Source organism: Patella vulgata, chromosome 4 (assembly GCF_932274485.2).
Source record: "Patella vulgata chromosome 4, xgPatVulg1.2, whole genome shotgun sequence".
Taxonomy (NCBI): Eukaryota; Metazoa; Mollusca; class Gastropoda; family Patellidae; genus Patella; species Patella vulgata.
The window spans coordinates 80,097,227-80,120,499 of NC_065882.2; the positions used below are offsets into that span (position 1 = coordinate 80,097,227).

The 23,273-nt window shown below is 36.1% G+C and overlaps 1 protein-coding gene across 5 annotated transcripts in view; it reads left to right on the forward strand.

Annotated features, from left to right (window-relative positions):
- LOC126819625 (tetraspanin-9) overlaps positions 1 to 18,676 on the forward strand; it is a 143,606-nt gene extending 124,930 nt beyond the window's left edge. For all 5 annotated transcript variants that reach the window (XM_050547755.2, XM_050547756.2, XM_050547753.2 and 2 more), the window contains 8 exons: positions 6,890 to 7,024; positions 7,632 to 7,832; positions 8,689 to 8,763; positions 10,084 to 10,203; positions 10,809 to 10,902; positions 12,053 to 12,207; positions 13,340 to 13,423; positions 13,989 to 18,676. In XM_050547755.2, the coding sequence (XP_050403712.1) occupies positions 6,890 to 7,024; positions 7,632 to 7,832; positions 8,689 to 8,763; positions 10,084 to 10,203; positions 10,809 to 10,902; positions 12,053 to 12,207; positions 13,340 to 13,423; positions 13,989 to 14,066 (942 nt within the window). In that variant the 3' untranslated portion in view covers positions 14,067 to 18,676. The remainder of the gene's footprint in view (positions 1 to 6,889; positions 7,025 to 7,631; positions 7,833 to 8,688; positions 8,764 to 10,083; positions 10,204 to 10,808; positions 10,903 to 12,052; positions 12,208 to 13,339; positions 13,424 to 13,988) is intronic.
- The last annotated feature ends 4,597 nt before the right edge of the window (positions 18,677 to 23,273 follow it).

The window sequence follows — 23,273 nt, forward strand, 5'->3', positions numbered from 1 at the left end:
TTGGTAATTTTAATTGACGCAGGTGTTAAAACATGCTGGTATTGTTGTAGTGAGGTGATAATCTAAAGTCGTTTATTATTTTTAAAAAAGGTGAGCATATCCACCATGTGTATTTCTGAAACCGCTGCTGCTTTATAGTACGTGTGAGGCTTAACCATAAATTTAGACTTAGGCAAGCGTGTGGTCACATTGTCTGTTAACCTGTTAAAGAAGGGTGAGGTCAAGACATTAGTCATTGGAAGATGGTGGAGGTGTTGTTGTTGCCAGACCTTATAATTAGTTTAATAGCAACTGAAGGAATTTCTGTGATGATTCTAACACCAGTGCTGGATATTAGAAGGACAGGCGTACCCTAAAATAGATGGACACGATTCACGCGATTAAGCAGGATATATTTGTAATATTTGCTGATGTCTTTCGGTGGCTAGACGGTGTGATTAGTGATAACAACTCTAGTAAACACGATTGACACCCATTTCTGCGTATTACCCAGCACATATCATGTCACCACATAGCTTATTGAACACGGAATTCACAGAATCCATTCGGTCATGGAAAGGTATTGTAGCTCCGGAATCGGATGTAACACGGAATTCATAGAACCCGTTCGGGCTGTGGAAATACATTATTCCGACCACTCTGTATCAATGAATTGCGTATTTAACATGGAATCTTTAAAACAAAGACTTCTAGACGCATATCTACTTCGGTTAAAATTGATTTTAATAAGTGAATTTTCTCTCTCCCTTGATTTGAGTGCTTTTCTGCGTTTCCGGAGAGAATCTTGCAGAATAAGACACAGGAAGTGATTACTAAAAATCACAAGAAATAAGCCGGTTTCTTTACGTGTGCATATATGCGCAAATTGGTCCCAGGGACGATTGAAAGTAATGCCCATTAATTGGACACTCGGACCATGTAATTGTTTCTATTTTGAAGCGGACGAGTGCATGGGTTAATTCTATTTGATTATAGACATTAAAACTTTCAATTCGTTTTAAATCTATAATGGGTTCTTTTTTACATAGTACTCAGACTGACACTGTGCATGATTTAATCCCATTTTCCCTGGATATGTTCACAACTCGTCGACTAACTATTTCGATTCTGTTACTGAGGTCCAGACGATTGAAATACAGTTTGAAGGAAATTATTTTCTGTCTGTGTCCTGGTCACTTGCAACATGATAAATCTATTACACGATAATTTACTTCTTATGGACATCAATTAACTCTCATTCCAGTCAAAAATCATCCGTCAATTCGCGTCCACTTGGATCAAGTGTCTGTGTAATTCTGTCTTTATTTCGCTTTATGTTAGGTTGGGTAAATGGTAATTCTCCCGCTTCGTCTCTCATATTGGTATTTTTTTATGATCGGTTCGCGGAAAGATTTAAATTATACAACGAAGTTATTATCACTGCATCTAGCAATAGGTTGTGACGGTGGAGTATATTCTGTCGAGAATTCATAGGGTGGAATGTCCGTGTTAAATGGATGCCGGATAGTACCAAAATTGTTGCTGCAATCAGATGTGTGAAACAATCGACGTAAAATGATATTCTGAAAGAATATAAAATTTGCTCTGCTTAAAAACTCCCAGACATGCTTTTGGCTAAAAGTTTAATGTGTTTGATATAATTAACCTTAAATGGAATTTGGTGTTGATTATGTTTTTTACGTGTAAATTGAGACGTGTATATCATCTGTGAAAGGAACTCGTGTTTTATGAGAGATTTAATGGATGTAGATGTCTGGATCTGTTTGTCCCAGAACATTAGTAAATCTAGATGTTTCCTTTATATTGATCTCTTTAACACTTTACTCTATCTTTCCTCATTCTTTCATTTTTTTTTATCTCGGAACTTGTTTGATCCCCCGACCTCTTCACGTCATTTTACTGATGGGCATAGAGTTGTTAGTATTTTAAGGGCAAATTGTACACGTTTTGTTATCGTGGAAATTGTTTATTCCCCAACCTTTTCACACCATTTTACTGATGATGTTTTAGGAGGAAAATATACACCTTTTTAATCGTGGAAAGTGCTCGATTCCCCTACCTTTTCAGATATTGTACTGATGTGCGTATAGTTGATGGCGTTTTAGAGTCGAATTACAGTTTCACAGATCTTAAGATGAGCATTGTTTTAACAGCTATGGTTTTAAGATCCACAGTAAAGATTGACAGTAATGGACACGGTTTTCTTGGTCGGTTTGTAGAATTTAGTTTTGAACGGGGTTTAATTCACCGGCATACTTTGAATGAAGAGAACGGTTAATTCGGGGTTGTAAATTTTAAGCATACACTGCTCGTGTACGACCCAGCGATGGTTACTTTCAAAGGGAAATATTATCCCCCCAACACACACACAAAGCCCCTAGTGTATTTCAATATTACATGTACTTTATTATTTTAAACATTGAGACGGTGTAAGTAAATTTTCATTCTGAAATTTAAAATAAATAAAACCGTTAATTTGCATTCTGGAAGTTTAATTTCATAAACGGATGGAAACTGATTTAAGCCTCACTGAAAGGGAACTGTTAAGCTATTTCCATCACTTGCTTTTGTTCACTTAACTTCTTAACACTTTGCGATTTTTTCTTCGTGAATCTCAAATCCGTTTTTACCGAGGCAACTAAATCACGATTTTGTGATTTTTTAAGGGAATTACATTAATCGATCGACAAGACGTTGGGAACGAGGAAAAAAAACGTTGAGATTTTAAGTTTTAAGTTTCATCGATAATAATGTAATTTATCGAAAGATCTTGGTTCTGTCAGAGCTAATTAATGATATTCACAATCAAAGATGGAGGATCTATTTTCGTCTGGTGCTTTTAGCGGGATAAAAGTGTATAATAGGTGGAAGGATTTTAGAGGAAATTTGGACAGTGGCTGTAGTAATTGGCTAGTAGGCTGTTTAACTCGGTGTGTAAATCCTATAGAAGTCGGGGAAGACCTACTGGAGATGATTTCTCGGGTTTTATTGATGTAAAGAGACGAACTAATTGATACAAGAGCTGGTTACTTTAAGTCAACAGAATTACAAGGTGGATAATTTGGTTGAGTTCTTTCCATGCTGACGGTTCCTGGTAATCTTTGAAATCTTTCACTGATCAGAGATGATTTACAGTCTTATTACTCTGGCTATATATTCTCTTTCTGTTATCAAGGTATGCTCAGTCTTTCTAGAGTAGCATTATACACCCTGTCAAAGAAGATGGTCTTGTATGTATTTTGTCTCATGTTTTACAGTTTGAATGAATGTGTCTATGACACCGATCTTCAATTCGAATACGCCAACCTTTGAATGTGTGGTTTGGTCAATTTGTAGTGAAATTTTGGCGAAGAATTGGATATGTGTTTAAGTCTTGAAAGTTAAAACTCTTCTTGTTTAATTGCTCATTAGATGTTCTGAAAAACAAACTTGTGGTCTTTCGTTGTTGATGCTGTTTTATCTGAGAACGCCAAACATTTGTTGTTAAAAATCTGAAACTACCAATGATCAATTGACTTAGTTGATAGCAATGGAATTTTAAATTTAAGTTTTAAACAGATTGTGAATATTCAGTTTATGGTTGAACTATCAGAATAATATGTTGTTTTGTATCGTAAATATGGAATTGATACAAAGAAACAAGTGCATGTCATAGCAATTTGATCGACGATGTTCAGTTAAATGATCATGGACTAATAATAAAATAGTTATGTTGGGTGGGATATCTGTCAAATGAAATCTGACAAAGACATCGTTCAATATTTTAACTTAGTTCATTCTCAGAGAATATTGAATGATGATGTTTCAGTATTGATCGAGGAAGAATCGGAGTTTGAGAATATCAATATAGCTTTATTTACAGATTAAACCCAACTCATACTTTCTAACTGTTCAATTTACTTTAAAAATAAACTTAACTACACAAGGTTTGCTTTTGTGTGATCTGTGTTTGTGGACGTAGTGGTTGAAGTACCTATGTGGTCTGTTTTTGTGGAAGTGATGTTTGGAGTACCTGTAGGTACACACCGGTAATCTATAACCTCTTTCATATATTATAATAACAAATGCTATTATATTGCTAAGACACATACGTTTGTATTCGGGCGCATATAAATCACCTGGGTGATGAATAAGACTATTCCACCAGACTTCCTTGTAATGTGATTAACGGATGTACACCTTTAGTAATGTGATATTCTGCAATTGTGATATTATGACACATGTTTAATGTGTTCTATATAATGAGATAAATTGATTAATTGAAAACGCTTTAAACTAGAATAATTGACAAATTGAAAGACACGAACAAAATACAATAAATGTAACAATTCGACTGTGTACGAAGTTGTTGACTTGGTTTCCGAAATAAAGCAGTAAACATTATCTTATCATTCCTGTGCCTAATGGTAACTATGGACGTGATATTCAAGGATTTAGTCTCGTGCTACAGGCTTCTTTATAAGAAGCAAAAAGAACAAAAGGAACAAAAAGTAAGCCATCGACATTTTTTTTAACTTTCAGTTCAGTAATTCTTTTTAGGTGTTACTGTAAATTCTAAATGGGATTTGTTTTCCCCCAAGTGACTTACGAAAGCGAGAGAGAGAGAGGGGAGACAGATAGAAATGGGGTTTAACGTCCACTCGATACTAACTAGGTCATTTCGGAACTGAGATATGGTTCAGTTTGATTTCAATAATTTGCTTGCACGTAGGGGTCTTTAGCAGTTGGAGGAAATCGGAGGACCCGGAGAAAAGCCACGATGTTGGACAGGCGACCCTACTCCTTGTCACGTACAATCGGGGAATCGAAACCACGCCAGTTGACTCAATGACAAGGTTACGGCGGACACTGACTTGCATGTTAAATGAAACACTGGCAACATTAAATATATGTATTAAATTCTAGACGGATGGATAATGCTCTCTTCAAGTCAAGGCCTCTGTCATTGCAACAAAGTATTTCTCTATTATCAAAATTTGACTACCTAGTTAGACAAATCGATAAACTATCTTCTTAAATACAGATATTAATTTGATCTCTCTTTGTAAAGCTTTCCCAGGATCTCGCTTTCACAAACAAACATTAACCGAAATTCGAGACGGAATAGGATTCGTGTTTGGTTCAGATTAAGGCGATAATCAAACCGATTGAAGCACGTTTTCATTGGCCGGCTTGGTAGGTGCCGAACAAAGCTAGGAGATAAACCCCTTTTTATTTCTAAACGATTCTAGGTTGTTGCATTTATTTTAGAATCTTTAACAGATTTATATGAATATTTTACAACTCATTTGTAATCGAGAGAGAGAGATGGGGTTTAACGTCCACTCGACACAAACTAGGTCATTTCGGGACCAACACATGGTTCAATTTTATTTCAATAATTCGCTTGCGTGTTGGGGTCTTTAGCAGTGGCGGGAAACCGGAGGGACAGGCAACCCTACTCCTTGTCACGTACAATCGGGGAATCGATACCACGCCAGTTGACTCAATGACAGACCTTATGATACAACACACACGTGCTAACCATTGGGCCACCCAATCCGCCTCATTTGTAATGATAAACTACATGTAATTGAATGTTGGTTAGCCAATTATCTTATGATCTTATATATTTCAAAACAGATCTGAATTCCTAGATGAGAATTACGAAATATTCATAAAACTCCTGGAAGCTGATCATCGATATCATTATCAGATTTCAATCTCCATAGATGTAATAAAACACGACTAATTAGCATCAACATACACTTATCTCGTAAATTTCGAAACGGTTTAATTCTCGAGTAAAAAAAAATACACTGTAATAAAACAGGGGATATTTAGTAAATCTCTTCTCCTCAATTTCTAAGAAATTTTTTCAAAGTTCTGAGATAAGAATTTTGACTTGATAACTGGTTTTAGTCTTGTCATGGAATCACTCGGAAGATTTCTATCAAATCGTTATTATTTACAACATGTATTTATCTGGGTAATCGAGAGGACTTTCAATTGATTTATTTGAATACCTGGGGAAATTCGGAAATCTTTCCTGGACTGACAGAGATTGAATTGACCAGATGTATTTCCTTTGAGATTTAACTTTGTCTTAGTTGAATTCACTAATTGTTAATATGGCCGGTTTAGATACACCAGAGGTATCAGCATATCTAAACGTTGTAATCATTCGAATTATATCTTTATGACTGGTAATCAAACACGATAAATTTACTGATCGATCAAGACGTAATTGGTCAATATTATAAAGATGTTAATTCAAACAAAATCCGAAATTACTGATCGATCAAGCCGTAATTGGTCAATATTATAAAGATGATAATACAAACAAAATCAGAAATGGTATGTTAATCATACATCAAATAAATATTTCACATGCATTTGACGGCGGGGGAATACAACTAAATTCCCGCATCAACAACAATTCATCGATGAATTACATTTTTAAATACTGTTATAAGCATCAGACAAATGCAGTTCTCAAATATCAGACAAAATGCAATCGACAAGCATCAGCCAAGTGCGACCCACACGCGTCAGACAAATACAGATCTCACTTCTCATACAAATGTAACTCTCATTCTCACGTAAATACAATAAGCAAGTGCAAACCACAAGCATCACACACGAATCCAATTCAAACAAATGCAATTCTCAAATATGCACTTCGCAAGCATCACATCATTTCCCAGGTCTTCTCAAACATCAGAAAAATATGACACGCATGATCGGAAAAAACGCAATTACTAATGTCGATGCTTGTATGTAAACAAAAATAACATTTGTGAACATGATTTATATTTCTAAACAACGGAGAAGTTTTCTGAATAAAAGTCGTTCGGTTTAAGTAATGCGTCTTCAACTTATATTTATGTTTTCATCTTTTATTTTGCAGCCATTAAGACGAAAATCATCCCGGACGTCACGTGATACTACTGATGATTACCGAACACGAAGTAATCGTCGAACTGAAGATGGCTGTACGACATGTTTGAGAGGAACATTGCATTGTTATAATGTTTGTATCTTGGTAAGTGGTGCTCTAGTTCGAATTGTTCTATTAATGTCTTATGTTATAATGTTTGTATCTTGGCAAGTGGTGCTCTCTTTCGAATTCTTCTATTAATGTCTTATGTTATAATGTTTGTATCTTGGCAAGTGGTGCTCTAGTTCGAATTCTTCTATTAATGTCGTATGTTACCCTATTAATATCATAAGGTTTGTTTAGTGAACAACACCGTTTTGCCTTGGTGTTAGCTTGGTCTGGTAAAACTCGGGTGAGCCAAACCTTAGCTCTGATTGCAACAGGATGTACTGCGAACATTCTAAGGAGGACCGATGGTGCAGGTGAACAGTAGGACATTTCACACCATTTCATTATGTTTAGATCGCAAATATGTTGATCATATATTTCATGTTTTCCGGTCCAAATCAGTGTAATAAATTCTCAGGCCCTCTAAATTGGTGTTGCCACCATTAATTTTTACAACATTGCACACGTAATCTAAGAAATAGAAATTACCAGATTTATGTTACCTTTAAAGTTGACTCGATGTTAGTTACCATCCCCTACTTGTTTGTCCTGTCTTGCATTTGTTGTGCAGTTTTCCTGTATTTTCTGTTGTCTTGTATTGCAGGTTATAGGATGTGCGGCTCTGGGTGTTGGAATATTTCTATTGGTAACTGATTTCAGTGCCCGAAAAGTGACACCTATTGTAGGAAATCAGCTGTATGAAGTGACGACATACCTATTAATAGCTGGTGGTGGTGCGGTGGCGCTGCTGGCGTTTTGTGGCTGCTGTGGGACCATACGGGAGGATAAATGTGTTTTATCATTTGTAAGTTTAATTTTTCTTTACGTAAAATTGCCAGTCTATATAGAAATCAACATTATTTAATAAAATTGAAAATGTTTTTTTCAGTCTTTTTGTGTATGAAAGATGTAAAAGAGAATAGAGAGAGAGAGAAGAAAAAATAGGGTTTAACGTCCACTAGACACAAACCAGGTCATTTCGGGACTAACATATATGTTTCAATTATATCCAGAAGTCGTTTTCGCGTAGGGATCTTTAGCAAAGGGAGGAAACAGCGGGACTGGGAAAAAACCCACGTGGTTGGACAGTCGACCCAACTCCTTGTCACGTACAACCGGGGAATCGAAACCACGCTAGTTCCCCCAAAACGGAATAGAAAAGCATTTGTCAATATGACTGTCATGTATGGCAGAGGTCTATTCTCAAAGTAGATATTTCACTGTGTGCATAATAAGAATCGATTTTAAAGAAAATTATTCCTACAACGAATTAAAGCAGGGCGGAGGGCCTGACAAGGACAGCTGTCTAGTCGTTTGGATGGGACAAAACACCATGAACCCGTGTATACATTGGCATACACGTAAAAGATTCCTTAGCAGATGGAATTCGATATAAGAGTAGGCCATAGTGCTGCTGCGCGGGCAAAATATCCATCATAGAACACTGTATGGCGTATGCCTTTCTTCTTTAGCCCAGCCGAAGCAGAACAGTAGGACGTTTAACCCCATTTCATTTCATTTACAATGCCGTATTATTGATTAACGTGCGTGTAGTAAATATACCTAAATTATATCTTAAATGTCTATTAACATTTTAACTTTCATTTCACCCAATATAATATTATCAGTGAGTTTTATATTTATTTATATCTTATTTTCAGTATGGAACAACTTTAGCTATAGTGTTTATTTTACTGGGTGTGGCATGTGGTCTCGCATTCTTCTTCCGGGCAGTGGTAAGTGGTTTCTATTACTTCTTTATAATCATATTGTTCAGCAATATTAATGAGCAATCGCAATATAATGTGACAATTTACTGATGATATGGCGACCAACAATTGACACAATAATAATAATAATAAGGGTTCTTATAAAGCGCTAAACTCCAAACAGTACTGTTTGCTCAAAGCGCTAACAAAGTTTACAGGAAACAGTTATAATTATGAACACTGAAACAAGTAAGTTTTGAGTTTTTGTTTGAAGATGCTTAAAGATGGAGCAGTCCGTAGATGTAGTGGCAGAGAGTTCCATGTATGTGCTGCATTATAGGCAAATGATCTGCAGCCAAAAGTTATGTCTGAATTATGACAATAATACGGGCATGACAATCGGTCTATATGAGGAGGGATGTCGTTACCAAGGTTCTTTACAAAATGGGGGGTTTGATGGCTGAATGGTTAGCGTGCGCGCGCTGTATCATAAAGTCTGTCATTGAGTCGGCTGGCGTGGTTTCGAATCCCCAGTTGTACGTGACAAGGAGTAGGGTCGCCTGTCCAACCTCGTGGGTTTTCTCCGGGTTTTCCGGTTTTCTCCCACTGCTAAAGACCCCTACGCGCAAGCGAATTATTGAAATAAAATTAAACCATATGTTAGTCCGAAATGACCTAGTTTGTGTCGAGTGGACGTTAAACCCCATTTCTCTCTCTCTCGTTACAACATTTGTTCGCGAATTCTTTAAATGTAAAGGGGATCACGTGGCTAAGTGGGTAAGACGCTAGCTCGCTAGCCTGGAGGTCGGGTGTTCGATCCCTGCATTGGCCGAGAAAGTTCATCCAGATTTTCCGGCGTGGTTCTCCCTTGTCAGTGATGCAGGACGGAGGGGCTGACAAGGAAAGCTGTCTAGTCGTTCGGATGGGACGAAAAACCGAGGTCCCGTGTACACATTGGCGTGCACGTAAAAGATCCCTTGGCAGTTGGAATTCGATATAAGAGTAGGCCGTAGTGCCGCTGTCCGGGCAAAATTTCCCTCATAGCACACTGTATGGCGTATGCCCGTCTTCATTAGCCCAGGTTAGGAGCAGAACAGTAGGACGTTAAACTCCATTTCATTTCATTTCTTTAAATGTAAAATCCCCCTTTATACCTATATACCGGTTTATACGTTTACAAGATAGGGAGTCGTTACACATGTTCTTTAAAAAAAACCAATCTGTTCGCTATGTGCAGTCTTCAAATGTAAAATGCTCTGTTATACCTGTTGGCTATGTGCAGTCTTCAAATGTAAAATGCTCTGTTATACCTGTGGTAGTGATGTTTTCGGTTTGTTTGGCTTTCAGCTAACAGCAAACATAAAGTTTAGAATGAGGAATAGTTTAACAGAAAGTTATGGTTTGGATGTCAGAAGTAATGCACAACATAGAAGAGTAACAGAAGCGTGGGATGCCATGCAGAGAAGGGCAAGTTACTCAATTATCATTAATATATCACCTCTTGTTTCATAACATTGTTAAAAACCCATTCTGGAAATAGTGTTTTATCATTTTGGGCCCAGAATGACCTGTTGAATGGACGTTTATCCTTGGGGTTTTTTTTAAAAGTCATTTGTCATTTCTGTTCTGAATTTTTTTTTTTTAAAAAAAAAAGATTTGTGCCATGTTCATCTTGAGTCGGTTGTGTCCCACATGTTACTATCATATCAAAATCTTGTAATCGAGTTTTAGGAGAAAAGAAAAATACTGATTAGTAACAGAAACGAAATCTATCAAAGTCATGCATCTATTACTTGCCGGGATATATTGTTATCACCCTAACTAAAGACTCCAATTCTTTAAAATTGTAATTTCAAAAAACTCCAAATCACCCCTGTCATCCAGTCAAAGTTTTAAAATTTGTTTCCGACTTTGTGACAACCTAAATAAACGGAATTTTGCTGGTGGGCGTATGATTCGTTGCTTGCCAACCTTTGTTATTTAAATATAAACTTATCTACATATTATATCTAAAATTTCGTTACTTGCCAACCTATGTGTTATTTAAATATAAAATTGTTTATATATTATAGTTAAAATGTTGTGGTGTGTCTGGGAATGTAACTTCTACAGATTCCTGGTCATTTTATAATTTAAATACGATGTGGTATTTTAAAGAACGAAATAGTAAGTGATGTTCTATATTTCTAATTTCCATGTCAAAAGTAATTATTAAAACAAAATTGTGTTAAAAAAGGGATGAATTTATGGATAAAAAAATTTAAAGTTCATAAAATGGCTAATCATTGTAATAGTGTTTTGAGTGTGCCACTTGAAGGTGTTATGTTGACGGGCTCCCAATGCGAAAGTAGTATAGGACAGTTCGGTAGGTTGTCCTAACATCGCCCTGTTTATTTTTTATACGCCGACATTGAAATGTGGACGTATATTGCCGTCGCCCCGGTCCGTCCGTCTAGATTTATGGCCCTTGTTTCACTTTATTGAACCTTGTGAACGCTCCAACGCCAAAAGTTATCATCCGATCTTCCTGAAATTTATATGCATTATTTAAATTAATGAAACGAAGAAGCCCATTGAATTTCAGCAATTTCTGTTTATGACAACTAGACTTATTGCCCTTGTTTCACTATAGTGATCCTTGTGAACGCTCTAACGTCAAAAGTTATCATTCGATCTTACTGAAATTTATATGCATTATTTAAAATAGTGAATCAATTTACAATAATTACTTCTAGAGTTATGGCCCTTGTTTCCATTTGTTCAACCTTGTCTCGATTGGTGAATGTTATCATCCAATATGTATGAAATTTATATGCATCATTAAAATTTGTGAAACAGTGGTCTATTGAATTTCAGCAATTTCCGTCAATTATTTCTAGAGTTATGATCCTTGTTTTACTTTGTGAACCCTGTGAATGTTTGAATTACAAAAGTGATCATCCGATCTGTATGAAATATATGTGCATTATTTAAATTAGTGAAACGAGAAAAAGCCTGTCAAATTTCAACAATTTCGGTAAACTACTTCCAAAGTCTTGTAAAGGCCCCAATTACCTACAAAGGAATAAATATGCGACAACTCTTGTCAACCACTCGGACGATTTAGCTGCTGTGGGCGTATGTTTCGTTGCCTGGCAACCTATCGTTATTATTTTCATCTCCCATATTATTATGAGTATTATTTTTTTCATCGCCCATATGACTATTATTTTTATTGCCCATATGACTATTATTATTATTATTTTCATCGCCCATATGATTATGATTATTATTTATCTCATCGCCCATATTATTATTATTATTATTATTATTAAAGAGCCTGGTGCGACAGGATTACAAGTACCAGAAAGTTGTTGTGCAGATGGAGGTATTGCTTTGTGTACTGGACAAGAATATTTTAAAGGGGCACCAAATCATCTTAATCATTTTAACCCAGACTTTAGACAAAGAAACCCTTATTTATATACAGACGTGAGTAACTCGCCTTTCTATGTACACACAAACCCAAGTAATTGATTCTTTATGTAAATACGTACCCAAGTAACTAATTCTTTATGTATATACAGGCCCAAATAACCAACGCTTTATGTATATACATGCCTAAGTAACTAATTCTTTATGTATTACAGACCCCAGTAACTAACACTTATGTATATACAGATCCGAGTAACCAACACTTTGTGTATTACTGACACCAGTAACTAACACTTTATGTATATACAGACCCACGTAACTAACACTTTATGTATATACAGTCCCAAGTAACTAACACTTTATGCATATACAGACCCAAGTAACTAACACTTTATGTATATACAGACCGAAATAACTCATTGTGCATATACGAGCATAAGTAATAATTAACCCCTTATTTATATACAGACCAAAGTAATAACCGACACTTTATTGATATACATACCCAAGTAATAAGAAACCCTTTATTTATATGCAGACCCAAGTTATTACAAACCCTTTATTTATATACAGCCCCAGGTAATAACAAACCCTTCATTTATATACAGGCTTAAGTAATAAAAAACATGTATATTCAGAACCAAGTAATAAAAGACTATTAATTTATATACAGACCTAAGTAATAAGAAACTCTTTATTAATATGCAGACCCAAGTAATATCAAACCCTTTATTAATATGCAGACCCAAGTTATTACAAACCCTTTATTAATATGCAGACCCAAGTTATTACAAACCCTTCATTTATATACAGACCCAAGTAATAAACAACCATCATTTATATACAGACCTAAGTAATAAAAAAGAACATGTATATACAGACCCAAGTAATAAGAAACCCTTCATTTATATACAGACCTAAGTAATAAAAAAGAACATGTATATACAGACCCAAGTAATAAAAACCCATTAATTTATATACTGACCCAAATAATAATTAGCCCCCTATTTATATACAGACCCAAGTAATAATTAGCCCCTTATTTATATACAGACCCAAGTACAAACCCCTTATTTATATGAATATATATATATATATATTATACACACAGACCGAAGTAGCCAACCCTTATTGTATTGTTTTGACGAGACGTTACACACCATTCAGTTATTTTTGTTTTGTGTTTCAGGGTTGCTATGATAAATTAGTAGAATATCTGGATCAATATTCCATAGTTATAGGACTCGTCGCTGCTGTTGTACCTCTGTTTCTAGTAAGTTTTATAAGTTTGAAAATTATTATTTTACAAATGGACACGGGGAGGAAGGGATGGCCGAATGGTTAGCACGTGCGCGCTGTATCATAAGACCTATCATTGAGTCAACTGGCGTGGTTTCGAAGCCCCGGTTGTGCGTGACGAGGAGTGGGGTCGCCTGTCCAACCTAGTGGATTTTCTCCGGGTCCTCCGGTTTCCTCCCACTGCTTAAAACCCCTACGCGCAAACGAATTATTGGAATAAAATTAAACCGGTTTCCTCCCACTGCTAAAGACCCCTACGCGCAAACGAATTATTGAAATAAAATTAAACCATAATATGTTAGTCCCGAAATGACCTAGTTTGTGTCGAGTGGACGTTAAATCTCTACCTCTCTCCCCCCCCCCCTCTCTCTCTCTCTCTCTCTCACACACAAATGGACACTTGATATCAGGTTTTTGTGAATTTGGTTTGACATACTCTTATATCGAATTCCAACTGTCAGGGGATCTTTTACGTGCACGATTTTCCGTCCTGTAGATCGATGTCTAATGCAATAACTTACTTTATTTTTTTCTTACAGATCTTAGGAATAATAATTTCATTTTGTTTATGTGCACGTGTAGCGGGGAATCCTAATGATGACGAAGTTGATGTCTAAAAATAGCTTCCGTCCTGACCAATCAGAATCGACGTTACATACTGTGCCTCCACCTGATGCAACTCATTTGTATATATGTCCATCCAAAACTAAAACTGGTTGTAAACGAAAACCTGTTTTAGTTGTAATTTGTAGTACATTCATTGGTTGATTGGAAACTAGAAGTAAATCGCAACTAAGTGACGTTTATGAAATATTTTTACAAGACACTTCATAGTAGTGCTGTTAAAATATACGCCTACTTGTTTTAAACTATTAATGAATGGCGTCATGTGAAATATATTTGGATATTTGGAACACATATCCAAGACTTTCAAACACAATGAAAATTTGATGGGAGATATTGTAAAACTGGTGTTAACAACCTCTAATCAACTCGTGAAGAAAGTAATGGAATTGATGAAAAGCAACAACAACTATTCGTATGTGTTTCGGGAATAATTTAAATACTGTCCGTTTATTGTCCATCAAAATGTTCGAGTTGTCTACAACATGGCTTCTTCAACAATCGAACAGTGTAAAATGTACTGACGCAGATACGTGTCCTTGGTGACGGCTGATTTGTCATGTCTTAATGGCGGATGGGTCCATCATTGAATGACCACTAATCACGTGATTTCGTGACGTTGTTACACCAGTTTTAGAATACGGTCACGGTCCATTTTAAAGATGGATGTCTTACAGGAAGATGAATTGTGATGATTTAAAGTGTGCAATGAAAGGTACAGAACCGGAAGTGAATAAAATAAAGCAAAAGTAACTTCTCAAATGTGAGAAAATTGGAATGTGTTAATTTTATTGATGATACAGAATATAAGAGTTGAAACTATGATACATTAGAGCCACTGAATCATGTATTATTTTATAATTTGGGCAAATAATATTCCGTTTAATACTTGTTTAGAGAAAAAAAATATTACTGTGATTATTCAAAAGCCACTTAACTACTTCCGGTTTATTTAAATGAGTTCGGTGGCTGCCATCTCCATGATAAACTATTCCATGTATTCTGACCTATGAGAGGGTCTCAATGCTAAATATAGATATATATATATATATAGACATGTATAAGTGAATGGGTTCCTTATGTACAGATAGTTGTCATATATAAAATGTAATTACATTACATACATACATTAAAGGTCTTGGTGATCAAGTCTGAGTTAACAGACTAGATAATCCGGACAAGTATTATCAAGAATAAGAAACAACATTTTGTACTTAACGTTTCTGTGTCTGGAATCCTATTTAAAAATAGGATTTTTTTTTATTTCATTTCAAACGTTTTTTCGCTTGAAACAAGTTATCCTTTCGAATTTTTGTTCTAATAAATATTCATGTAATTTATCACGTGATACGGAGTAGGAGTTTGATGTTTCTTATTTTGTTTATTCTTATTTTTGTTTTCATTCATTTTCTGGGGTTTAAAGGGTTTTAATAGGCGTATTATTAATATACATGTAAATGACATTATCTTTAATGTATCAACTGTATAAAACTGAAACGTTCAAACGACAGTCATCAACAAATTTTACTTTTTGACCAGGTGGATAAAAAGACTATTAGTTTTACCGAAGAATAAAAGTTATATTTACCGAAACCAAGCAGACAGATCGATATGAATTGAAATCTAATATATTTCTCTCGTGGGATTTTATTTAAATTTCTAACCTCGGAACAGGAATCCCTGGAATATATTTCTCTTTGGAATATATTTGAATTTCTAACCTTCTGTCCTTCTAATCGCAGTTGTAAATAAATATAACAAGGCCAATAGTGAGAACTATGTGCATGAACAATTAATATACACTTCCGGTCCACCATTCTTCTATCAGTATAGCCTATAGGTAATTTGATCATATATTCTTTCCACCATTTTAAAACTTGTTCTCAATTTGTAAAGAACTCATTTCTTATATATAAGCCCCGATATGCCAGATGGTCCAAGTACTATATTTCAGTGCTACAAAACCAATAAAATATGACGGTAACCTCAAATTATGTTATTCAGTTAAGTAAAGTCGCGCTAAAACAATTAATACTTAGTAACATTGGAATTACGTTTTTGTTATAAACAAAGACAATTAGATATAGCGGTGTGAAATTTGAGTGCTTATTGGAAGGATACTTTGGATTGGGATTATTTTGAACTCAATTTCTGACTTTTTTGGAGTATTGTTTTTGGAAGTTCACTGAAATAAGTATTGTAAGTCAATCGGCAATAAAGTTCTTTAAACATTCCATATTATTCTATGCATATCTTCAACTTTGTTTTATGTAGCTATGTGGTTATAAGTAAATAATACAGCAATGTTAAATTATTAGCAAATATCCACTGCTAAACTATAGTGTCAAATTAAGGTTAGCTCACAATTATTGGAATTTCAGTGATGTTCTGATCATTTCGGGGATTGAGTGAACAGCTACAGTAGTATAGGTTGTTATCCTCTTGGAACCTTACCAAGAAAAAAGAACTTCCGACAAGACCAAGGTTTTCGTTGAAATAATGTTTTAGAAATGACAAACATTGTTTATACAATTCCCTTGACGTTTCAACTGTTCCATGGAATCACTGTGTATTGTTTATTCCCAACTGTCAACAAGCATTGGAAGTAGTTGCTGATTTGATTAAAAATAATTGAAATAGTCGAGGTTGAATGTTCCACCTTCATTGTCAGAAAATCATTGATCAAATCTATAACGGGCAGCGGATGTGACGACATTCCTTCTCAGCAATTTATAGTCTAAATTATGTTACATAAACTAGCAACATTAGTCTCATTTTTAATCCCCTTATTTGGTGAATTCTATGGGGATATTAAATCTCTACTTTAAATAAATAATTATTTAAAACAAAGATCACCTTTAAACCCTAGCTCTAAGCAATAAGCGTGGTCCCAAATTCAGTTCAATTGCTTAGCTATTTTGCATTTTCGTATAAAATGTATTTTTCCAATAAGTTTGTTTATATACGTGTAAATTGCGTCCTAGGTTTGGCAATATTTATCAATATGAATATGTTATTTGCTTTTGTTTAAATTTATATTTCTATGCTTCAAATGTTTTGCAGAATTTCAGCAGATTCTTTGATCGTTTTGTCAAATGTAAATTATATATCTTGATTTTGTTTTCTGTTTAATACAGATATATCACTATTTGTATATGTTGAATGAAACAGTGAGAAAGAATGAGAAGTAGATTTATAAAATGGCGGAGATAATTGAATGACTTTTAAAGTTTAGTAGTTAGTAAACATTTTGTGTTTTCATTTTGTCATCAGATATGACGATTATTATAATAATATTTTAACTTATGTGATACACCCGTAGTCAAATTTTAATTAAGTTCTTTATAAACAGTTTATTTATAAGCTTAAGCTCATTCAATTCAAATTCTTCTGTAACAATGTTCACGAAAAGAAATCATGATTTATATGGATTTTGCAACTAGCGGGGTTTCGATTCCCCGGTTGTACGTGACAAGGAGTAGGGTCGCCTGTCCAACCTCGCGGGTTTTCTCCGGGTCCTCCGGTTTCCTCCCACTGCTAAAGACCCCTACGCACAAGCTAATTATTGAAATAAAATTGAACTATGTGTTAGTCCCGAAATGACCTAGTTTGTGTCGAGTGGACGTTAAACCCCATTCTCTCTATATATAGATTTTGAAATTATAAATTAAAGTAAAACCATGGCAACCTGACTGATCAGATCAATAAAACCTGTAATCTACAACACAAGAAATTATTGGTTACTACGGATCACCTGATCAGTGATCAACCAATTATAACAAAAGCCCTGAAATAAACACCAGATTCTTCACACATGTTGAAGGTCTACACGTGTTGAAGGTCTTTATTTGGGCTTCAAATATTATATAATATTTAGACATTATTCACGTAACAGGCCTATAATAAATTCTCTAGCCTATCGGATGGCGGAGATTCGTCATTTAATGATTTATATCAAACTTCTCAATACACAGGTCAAAATTCGGTTGATTACAATTATTGTTTATTACTGGACAACCCTTGCTTGACATAAAGACTCGAACATCCTAGTTAAAAACGTTGTTCAGTAAAACTGTATTCGATAGCATTGTGTCATATTTTTAATCAGTAATTATAATACAATTTAAACCATCATTGTATAAACAACTATACAATTACTAGATGTTTCGTCCTGGGGTTTATAATACAATATCAGTAACATATATTCGACTGTTATGGTGTCTAAGAGAAGATTATCGTCTTGTTTTCTATTTTAACCCAACTAATGACATCAAGAATTAAAATTGAAATTTGAATCAAGCAACCCCCCACACCCCCAAACATTTATGTATCTAGTTAGAATACGATAGACAGGGATCTTTGGGGTTGTTAAAATTGATTATCATTTAAGGTAATTAGTTTACACTTAACCATATTTTTTCATAGAAGTAATTGAGGTTTTTTTGTTCAATCTGTTCTAATTAAAACTAGTTTGTATGTATGTACACATATATATAATTATGATATTAAAAAAATACGTTAATTTAAGTTTTACGATGAGAATTGATTAATATGCATCTTTTGTAAATGGAAACTTTCAACGTTATTATATATTTTGCATATATTTGTGTGTTTGTTTTGTTTTTGGACTAAATACTAATCCAATGACGGGGTCGAGCAATAGTGTTGGCCGAAAAAGTTCATCGGGACAGCTGTCCAGTAGTTCGGATGGGACGAGAAACCAAGGCCCCGTGTACACATTGGCATGCACGTAAAAGATCCCTTGGCCATTAGAATTCGATATACGATTAGCCCGTAGCGTCGCTGTCTCTTGATTTTACAAGCACGTCCCGCAGCAATTTAGCGACCAACCATTTTGGATCGTTTATTCTGATCTTAGTTTTAGAATAGTTTCTATAGGTTTTAACTGAGCTAGTGCGTGCGTTCACAGAGTTTTACGTCCACTTCCACCAAAGGTGATATCGTAGACAAGTTAGATCACCAGTATCTGTTCTTCTTTATTCTCCTGCATAACGTATGGGATTGGTTATGGAATAGGGGTCGTCGCCACCCTAACCACGTGTCCTTCCGCCGGATACCCACAACCCCTATTACTCAAGAACCCTGCGCGTGACGAGTTATTGAAATACACCATAGTATGTTAATCCCATCTTCCCCATTGCCCTCTCGTGTGATAGTCTGGTTTTTTTTTGTATTCTTGGTTCCTTTCCGAACTGTCTCGCTAGATCGACGTCCTCTAACCTTAGCTGCCGTATGAAAATACTACTCACCCCCGCCTCTGTTTTAAGGCTATTTTCGTGTCCTTGCCTTCCCTTGGTCATCGTATTTCATCTTTGTTTGTTGCAAGCAACCATTTCCCGCCACATCTGACTGACACACATTTATAATAATCCAACACTATCTCCTTTAAATCCTGCCTTCCCTACATTTCTCTCTCTTGTAGTCGAGTCTCGGTTGTTAAAGGACAATATTGGTGCCAGTCATTATCACATATGTGATAGAACTGGTTAAACACGTTCCAAATATTATTGGCGTGCTCGTAAAAGATCCCTTGGCAGTTGGAATTCGATATAAGAGTAGGCCGTTGTGCCGCTGTCTGGGCAAAATGTCCCTCATAACACACTGCATGACGTATGCCCGTCTTCATTAGCCCAGCAAGACGTTAAACCCCATTTCATTTCATTCCTGAATTTGCAACCAGTGAATAGAATGATATTTATTGATATGTGGGCATGCAATGTAGGGGAGAGAATTACTGTTAACCTACAAGAATGTCAGACCACAATTAATTTCCACTTTGACTGGATTGTTAATTATTGACTCAATGCCCGGCTCCAACTTCGCCGGACATTTTGCTTGCGATAAGCACCCTCCACCACTGACGGAGCCATATTTAGCAGTGGCTTGATCCAAAGCTTCTATAAAGCTTCTATAAGTTGACCATTTAAATTTTAAGATACACAATCGTGAAGTACCATACTAGTATACGTACCTCTGCGCCGTCCATATCTCCGATGCGATGTAATATATATAAATGTATCTGCACACAGCGCATCAGTTGGACATCGTTTGATTGGTTGCAATATAATTATAGTTCCGCAGAACATAATAGTGTTTCTCCATGATTGGCCAATAATATTTTTATTATTATTACAACAGAACTGCATGAGGACCAAGACTAACAGAACTGCATGAGGACCAAGACTAGCAATTCTCTCCCCATTATGTTTTAACATTTAAATGGACCTTGCAATTGATCTTTTATAGGGTCCATGATATCTATAACCAGAAAAAAAAACCCACCATGTCACAATCATCTGAAAAATTACTGGAGGGGGAGGGGGTGTCATGGTGGTTCTGTTTGCCGTCTTGTTTTGACGTGGTGCCAGCTTTACGCGTTCTTGGTATTACGTGCTATTTCACTTTCTACGTCTTTTGGTTATGATTTACATGCGATGCTACCGGGGAGTTTCGCAAGTCAAGTTTCAGCCGATTCGATAAACTGGATCAACGCAAACAAAGTGTCCAAATATCAGAGAGAGAGAGAGAAATGGGGTTTAACGTCCACTGGACACAAACTAGGTCATTTCCGGACTAACACGCGGTTCAATCTTTTTTATTTCAATAATTCGCTTGCGCGTAGTGGTCTTTAACAGTAGGAGGAAACCGGAGAAAACCCACGAGTTTGGACAGGTGACAGGCGACCCCACGCCAGTTGACTCAATGACAGACCTTATGATACAGCGCGGACGTGCTAACCATTCGGCCATCCAACCCCCGTCTAAATATCAAGACCCAAGGGAAAGGCACTCGCCTGTTTTTATTTCAAACACCAATGGCACCCATACGAGGGACTAGGACGCCGTCGGACTAAGAATACTGTCACATTACGAGAAGATCAGAATAGCAGTTTGACATTTCCAGGTCATAAACTGTCTATCAAACTCCATGAATAAAGGGTTTACGGATTGTCGTACTAGGGGGCGATCAAATAACAGAATGTCATAATTACAGTCCGTCCAGCATTGACCACAACCAATTGAGCAGAAAAGAGTTGTGCTGTATATCCGAGTTGACTGAATTAAGCCATGGGCTTCAAAAGTCCTCAAACTAGCTGCATTGAGTCTGATATAGACACCTTTACTGAAGGCCAGCTCTATGTCTTTTTTAAAACTTTGTATGTCTTTGTATGGCTTGTGGTACCATTCAGTTGATGTTTACATCGTTTTAGAATATTCCGTTTGAGACCCAGGCGATAGCGATGGGCAGCACATATCAACTTTCCATCTAAAATCGAAGAATCAAGATCAAAAATTTCACCTCGTCAAGAAATCAGCTCCCATTCGGTTCTCACATCACTTATTGTTATGTAATGTGCTAAAGGGTGGGCCTTAATGTCCTTAGTACACTCTTTCAATCGTATGAAGTCATTTTCTGGCTCATATCCGGGATACGTACCACGTTCTATGGCCGAAAATGAAGAAAATACGCAATTTTCTGCGATCTCGGGCGCGGCCATCTTAGATTGGATACCAAGACTCATCAAAGATACCAGATTACAGCTGCTACCAGCGAGCACGGACGAATGAATTCGTGAACAAACAGAGAAAGCTGACTTACCCTAAATGAAAGTAGTTGGCCATTTCATAGAGAATCAGAGATTTACAATAGGGAAAATTCACCAACTTTGACTTATGATTTCGCATTGAATGAAAAGAGGTGACAGAGATGTTATTTCTTATATCGGTAGAGGGTGTCGAGCGGTGCATAAAACCATATCGATATTTTGAGTGAATTAGCTTATTTTAATCACAATTTGTTATTACAATTAAATTCCGTTATATATTCAAACATACTTTTAATCGATTTAATACATTTTGCTAGATGTCGTACACATTTGTTGCTGTACTTGCTTGAATACGTTGAGAGAATTATCTTCGAAACGTCGCCCAAATGGAGCCACGGTGGCTAAGTGAATAAGGCGCTGGCTCGATAGCCTGGAGGTCCTGGGTTCACTTCCGGTATTGGCCGAGAAAGTTCATCGGGATTTTCAGGTGTGGTTTCCCCTTGTCAGTGGTACAGGACAGAGGGCCTGACAAGGACAGCTGTGTGTCTTTTTGGATGGGAAGAGAACCCGAGGTCGCGCGTACACAATGACATGTACATTAAAGATCCCTTGACAGTTTGAATTCCATATAAGAGCTGACCGTAGCGCCACTGTCTGGTCAAAATTGTCCTCATAACACACTGTATGACGTATGCCTGTTTTTATTAGCCCAGTCGGAGCAGAACAGTAGGACGTTAAACCCCATTTCATTTCATTAGCAATTTAGCAATCAACCATTTCGGAGCGTCTACTCCTACCTTATTTTTAGAATAACTTCTACAGGTTTTAACTGAGCGGTACGTTAGATCACCTGTATACGGCCTCCTTTATTCTCCAGCACTGTATACCTACTTGGTTTGGTTAAAGAGTAGGGGGGTCATCGCCAACTTAACTCTGTGTCATTTCGCCGGGTACCTCATCCCATAATTACTGAAATGAAATGGGGTTTAATGTCCTACTGTTCTACTCCAAACTGGGCTAATGAAGACGGGAACCCAAAATAACTAAATAATACCGAAATAATATATCAAATACACATTATGTTAATCCCATTTACCTCTCGTGCAATAACCTGGGATTTCCTTATACTTAGTACACCCCCCCCCCCCCATCCCTACATTTCTCTCTCGGTATTCAACGACTGCGAATGTCTACCATTGAGAGATAACAACTTCCTCGATATTTCATGAAATTTATGCATTGAAGAAGCATATAACTTTTAAGAATATGACATCATTTAAATACACCCACCGTTGCTACTAAATAATTCGCTCCCTACCTATAAAGAAAACAAATTTTAATACAATTAATACAATTGATCTATCGACCAATCAAAACTCTCGATACTCCCCTAAATGAGCGAGAAATTCATTTTCTAGCCAAAATAGGCAAGATCATTATGTGATGATCGCTTCTATTAAAATGAAATGCGACACGAGACCAGAACACGATTAACATACGGAACTAAAATAACGTCTTTTTTAAATTATCGAATAGTCCTGTAAATATGCTGTAAGACATGAGTTTTGAAATCAAATCATTCCTGAATTTGCAACTAGTGTACAGATTGATATTTATTTATATGTGGAAGATG